The sequence below is a fragment of the Oryzias latipes genome, chromosome 17 (genome assembly GCF_002234675.1).
Source record: "Oryzias latipes chromosome 17, ASM223467v1".
Lineage (NCBI taxonomy): Eukaryota > Metazoa > Chordata > Actinopteri > Beloniformes > Adrianichthyidae > Oryzias > Oryzias latipes.
In genome coordinates, this window is record NC_019875.2 from 30,386,397 (window position 1) to 30,392,677 (window position 6,281).

At 38.5% G+C, this 6,281-nt stretch overlaps 1 protein-coding gene across 1 annotated transcript in view; it reads left to right on the top strand.

Annotated features, from left to right (window-relative positions):
* The window catches only part of LOC101169487 (complexin-4-like), a 6,908-nt gene extending 884 nt beyond the window's left edge, over window positions 1–6,024 (top strand). Inside the window, exons 1-3 of the mRNA XM_004079463.4 lie at window positions 1–308; window positions 4,762–4,849; window positions 5,561–6,024. The exon at window positions 1–308 is cut by the window's left edge and continues 884 nt beyond it. Of these exons, the coding sequence (XP_004079511.1) occupies window positions 142–308; window positions 4,762–4,849; window positions 5,561–5,779 (474 nt within the window). The 5' untranslated portion in view covers window positions 1–141 and the 3' untranslated portion in view covers window positions 5,780–6,024. The remainder of the gene's footprint in view (window positions 309–4,761; window positions 4,850–5,560) is intronic.
* The last annotated feature ends 257 nt before the right edge of the window (window positions 6,025–6,281 follow it).

The following is a 6,281-nucleotide window of genomic DNA, read 5'->3' on the forward strand; positions in this document are numbered from 1 at the left end:
AACCTAATCATCATGGCACACTGTAGGCGCCGTTTCCTTCTGGGGGGGTTGTTCATTGAGCTGCTCTGGTGAAAATAGAGAAAGAAAAATCTGATTGAAACTGTGAGGATTCTTCTATTAAAGCTTCAGTTTGAGGGAACCATGGCTTTTTTTATGAACCAAATGCTGAGCAGCAAGCTGAAGACGTTTTCGGGCGGAGGCGCTGAAGGTGATGGAGGCGCGGCGGGAAACGGGAAGGAAACGGCAGAGTCCACAGGCATGTCCAGAGAGGAATTTGACGAGTACCAGAGGCAGCTGGTGGAGGAAAGGTCAGTGAAAACGCCTGGCTAGATTTCTAGTCCCCTGAAAGACTGAACGTCTCCCCAGGTAAAGGTGTGAGACTCAAAGCATGTCCTGCTTTATGAACAAGGAAAAAAAACAATCTGTTTAAAAGGTCATTCCATCAGTATAATGTTGAAGGCAGACTTTGTTAATAAAGTTCAACATCAGTCTAGTGTCAGTGCTCTAAAGTGATTCAATGGCTGTAAATAAAAAAAAGAATTGTGCTCAATACTGTGACGGATGAGAATCAGATGAATCAAATACATTTCTCTTTGCACTTTATAGGGACTGGATGAACATAACAATTTTCAAAAGGCTGTGTGGAAACTAGTATGGAAGAAAGCTGACCTAAAAACCACAAAGGAACCAAGTTCCCTTTTGTGCGGTCGCAGTTAACAGTTTAAGCCTGTTTGCCTGAGCAGGTAGCTGTTACGTACCGCATGTGTGACATCAACGGATGCTGGCCGAGCTTAAAGGGCAGCTTTAGGCAGAGGTTTAGAGGCTCAAATTAGCCAGAGAAGCAGATTAGGATCCGTGTGCAATAACTCGTCAGGCCAGAAGCCACTATTAAACACATCTCCTAGTCAGTACGCTTTAAAACAATAATTATTTAATCGCCCTACAATCTCATGTAAAGGTGAACTATTTGTTATCTTCAATTGTAATCAAGTTCAGATCGTTCAGACAGCAAGAAAACATTTGATCGGGGGCCGTTTTTCTGTCATTTCTAGTTTAATTTGTATGAATTTAGGAATCAGGGAGATCCAAACGTCATTTATGTTAAACATAATGAACAAATATCAACATATTTGGAGAGCTTTTATCAAGGAATTATTTAATAACTAGCAAATGTGTACCCATCACAGTCAGTCATGTCCTTTAAGGAACTAAAATCTGTGTACAACCTGGATAAAAAAACAATACTTTAAATATCTCCAGATAAGAAGCTTTGTGAGTGCAAACCAAAAAAATCTAAACAAATTCCCTCTTTTACAGTTGGAGACCCAGAAAATAAAAAAATAAATTAAGAAAAGGCATAATTTCACACTTCAATAACTTGTTGAAATTGAATACATCAGAGAATTCAAAAGGTTAATTAAAATCATGAAATGATGACTAATCACTAAATATTAATTAAAATGATTGGACAAGAGTTTGTGCTGAGATTCCTTCTATGTCTATTAACAGTCGACTCAGAATACTACAACTTCAATGGTTGATACATTTTTATACTACATCAGTGTGACTAAATAACTATTATAAGAACATACCAGACCGTATGTGGAAGTGTCACAAAATACAAATGTTTCTGGAAGAAGTTACAATTACAATCGAAAAATAATCTCAAAACATCCTCCCTTATTCCCATTGGCTATGAATCCAGTGAAACATGATTTTAGTAAAACAGAGAGCGCATTAGTTGATGTCAGCTCGTTAACGGCTAAGAGGCATCTTGAGAGGCGTCTTGGGAAAATATGAGCAGCATTCTAGCATAAACCAGTGGCTTAAACAAATGTTGGATTGCCTTCCTTAGGAAAGAATAATGTATGTTCATTAAACCAAACAACCCTTATTTGAGGAAATTTGGGGACCTTTTATCAATTATATACAAAATTTAGACCATTCAACAGATTTTTGATTCATACTACATGGAATTTTGCAACCTCAGGCTTTTGGTGAAGGAGAGCTGTGACGGTGTCAGAAAAGAGAAGCAATGATCATTGTTGGTTTTGATTGTGTCATTATTATTTATTTGTCTATTTGTGTGTAGATACTTGTTTAAAGTAAAATGTCATGCGATACAGCTTTGGTTTTCTTTATTTTCTATAAGGAAAATGTAATTAGTATTATAAAATAAAATGTATTTACTAAAATACATTTATTTACTTATTACTATTTCTATTTCATTCATTCATTTTCTATTCCGTTTTATCCCTTTCGGGGTCACGGGGCTGCTGGAGCCTATCCTGGCCAGGGGACACCCTGGGCAGGTCGCCAGTCTGTCGCAGCTATTTCTATTTATTTACCAAAATAAATAAAGTTTGATTTTATAAATAACGTTTGAATTTTGATTTATTATTGAAGTTGCTGTACAGTCATGACTCATTTAATTAAAAGTTGTGGAAAAAAAGAACAAAATATGAGTTTAGATTTGACTAAACTGTATTTCACTCAAGTTTGCGTTTCAAACAAGATCAGGTATTTTTAACATTTTACTTTTAAAATTTTAATAAAATGTTTTAAATGCAGAAAATGGTCAAATTTGATTCAAATGTGTTTAACTTAAGTTCATCACTTTTAGTCTTTGTGAGACTTTTTTTGCAAGCAATCATCCCGTCATGAATGTTGTAAAAATCCCCAAACTTCATTAAATCCTGAAATCGTCTGTTTGCTCTGAAACTAAAGCTGAACGAGGAAAAGAGGGAAGACATCAACCAACGGAGGATTTGTGCCGAGCTGCAGCTCTCGTAAAAGCTAATCTTATTAAAGTCGGGTTACAGCAGACCACCCCTAAATAGACTCAGGTCAGAGCAGCCACCATGGAAACTGCCCCACTGCAGGGTAACTTAACTAATTGGGCTAATAACACCGAGGACGTCATCAAACTTTCAAATGGGGCAAATCCGGATTCAGAGGTGACCAAGTCAGAGTCGCTTTGTTTAATGAACTAAACCGAAACAACTTTATGCCCCATATCGACATAAGATACGTCGTTTAGATAAACCCTGAGAAGTCTTTAAACGAGGAGCCAGTGGAGTTTTTTTTACTTTTATACAAATAAGAACTGAAAACCTAAAAACATTTAGATTCATCTGGTTCAAAAGAGGGAATAGAGGTTAATCACACATCCATTAAATGTTGCATTCATCATTTTTATTTAAGTCATTGTCACACAAAAAAATCATTCCTAGAAGTTATACCAGCTGGATAAAGTAAAATTAAACATATATATATATACATATGATGAGTGTAGGAAGTTTTAAACTCAGTGTTTTCATTCAGTTTATTAGTAAAATTGAAAATATGTAGTTTTTATGCTATTTTACCAGAACAGTTTCCCACCAATGATGTATTAGCTCCTAAACAGCAAAACTTTCTGATTGATTGTTATAAATAATGTACATAATAATGTACATATGCATATATACATATATATATATATATACATTATTATGTACCAAGTTTTTTTTCCTTAATTTTCTTCTTGGTTATTTATCTATTTTAATTTTAAGTTTTTACATTTTAGTTGTAACTTCTACATTGCATCATTTCATCATTCTTCTTATCATGGTGTGTGTGTGTGTGGGGGGGGGGGGTGTTGGCATTGTGTGGGTTTTAAACAAAATACTTGTTTGATGTTTTGTCCTTCAGTTTATAATATTTTATTGTGTTTTTATGTAAAGCACTTTGAGTAGAATGAGATTGGATTTGATTGGATTTGATTTGAGGGAATCTCTGGAAGAGATGTAAAAAACTATACATTTGTAAAGTTTAAACTCAGGAAAGTCCACATTCACCATCCAGTTCAGGTGAAAAGACAAAGATCTGATCCTGTGCTTCAGGATTTTAACGATAAGATCAAAGCAAACATGGAACAGCATCTTAAATGACCATATTATTACCATGTAAGAGGCTTAAGATCTCAGTCAGCAGACAAAAGCGGGAAAACCAAAAGATCACTTTATGTGTGACAGATTAGATTAACAGGGAGGGTTTCATCAAACTGTCTAATTGAGTCTACTCAGACGCTTCTGCTGTGAACCGCCTTCCCTCCCTAACAACATTACTGTAATGTGGTAAAGCTGCTGCTGCTGCTGCTGCTGCTGCTGTGATACTGATCTCCAGGAAAAGCTTTACACCAGATCACCTGGTTTCCCCTTTAAGGTAAGAAGGGGACAGCTTAGGGAGCATCACAACAGCAGGTTTACAGGGAAAAACCTGGATGGTACCTGGAGACCAACGTGCAGCATCTGCGGCCAGCTAGAAAGAGATCAGAGGCTTGAAGGTGATGGAGGATCAGCCTGAAGGAGGCCCGGACACGGCTGACGAGGGATCGGTTTTCTGCAGGAGCCTGAACCCTGGAGCACTGTCAGCGGCCAGGGAGGTCTCACGTGTCCCAGGAATGGGTGGACCAAAGACCAAGTTTGTTCAAAAATATGGGGTCAAAATGACCATATTTTATGGCGACAGTGTTCCAGGGTTCAGATCAATAGCCTCTGTCCGTGGTTTCATGTAACGACTGACAGCTTCTCCCTAAACTTCAGCAGAACTTCCAGCTTTCCTCCTGTCTGGTTCAGAGGCTTTGGACCAGATTCCCAACGATTCATTTTTATGCTTTAGTGTCTGCCTGTTGAAGTATGAGTGACAGTCACACTGGTGCATTTTGGTGCCAGCGTTCATTTACAAACTTCTCACAAATGGTTTCGGTCTTTTCCACAGGATTGAACGAGACAAAGACTTCGCCACAAAGAAAGCTGAGAGAGCAAACCTCCGAGTTGCACTGAGAGACAAATACAGACTTCCAGAAGTAAGAAATTCAGGGCTTCCTGATTGTCATCTGTGTATAGAAAGATTTACAATAGATGTCTTTTTTTGTGATGTTTGAGACATCAGTAAAGCGTTCCATTTCCTTTTTCAACAATGATGACTGTACTATTGTTTTTCTTACTTCGAAAATACAATCATGCAAATTTAAAGGCGGCACAAAGGCTAAAGAAAACATCATCACACATAAACATTCTGCAGAAAGTCCATCTCCTTTTTCACGTTCAGGAAAATATACTCTAACAATCCATGGCCTAGAATCAAAGATCCTGTGAGGACAGGTTGATTTGTGGAATCAAACACACAGAGAGAACGTTCAAACATCCCAAGCAATGAATCCAACAATAACCTCCTGGGAACCGACTGAAGTAAGTGGAGCCTGCTAGCCCCCACATCCAAAACGTTTGATTGATATTGTGTAGCCCACTTTCAAGTGGTGGTTGCCATGGAAACATTGACTCAGACCGACTTGGACCAATCACTGCCCACTGACGACGTCTGGCTGCAACGTCCGTTTTCGTGAAAAAATGCCGACTGATTTGAATTGAATTGGCTTTTTTATGTACGCCGCCACACTCGCTCAGTCCAGCTCTCACGTACAGTCGATGGTCGGTGTGTTTGAGCTCCAAGGCTCAGAAACGTTCAGCTCATCACCAGACCTGCATGGCGCTGATCCACAGATGTGTGTTTGCAGAGCGCTCCGGACACTGCAACCGTTCAGATGGCCGGGGAGGACATTGACCTTCCGGAGGACCTGGCTAAGATGGTGGATGAAGATGAGGAAGAAGAGGAGAGCAACGAATCCTTCCTCAACCAGCTGCAGAGCATGGATTTGGATGCACTGAAAACCAAGGCCCAGTCCACCATGACGGAGATGAGACAGACGGCGGAGGAGAAGTGCAGCATCATGTGAAACACTAAGAACCAGCATAAAGGCTCTGATAAAACACCTGCTTGTGGGAAACAAAGGGTTTTTTTTTCAGATGTTTTGTGTCTTTTTTGTGTTTTTTATTCACTTCTGGTGTTTGCAGACTTTTCAGCCTCCCAGAGCTTCAGCTGCTTTTTCAAACTGAATATCATTTCAGGAATTATTCACAGCGCAGCTCTATTTGTGCTTCTGTTTTTTCTTTTTGTGTAATAAAAAGGATGAACACTTCATTCAGACTTTTTTCTGTTTCCGGTTTTTAATAAACAGGAAACAGAATTAACTTGAAGGGTTTCCGGAGATGAACTGAAAGGGCCATGGCTGTCAAACTGAAAGATCACAGAGGAATTCTCTCAGAAAACTGTTTTATTTTAAAATGTTTATTTATATCACGTTATTTATTTTAAAAAACAGCAAAATAAATACATAAAGAGAACACCATCGAAAAGCTAAAAGCATCCGGTTCACATCTACTCACTTGATCTTGAGC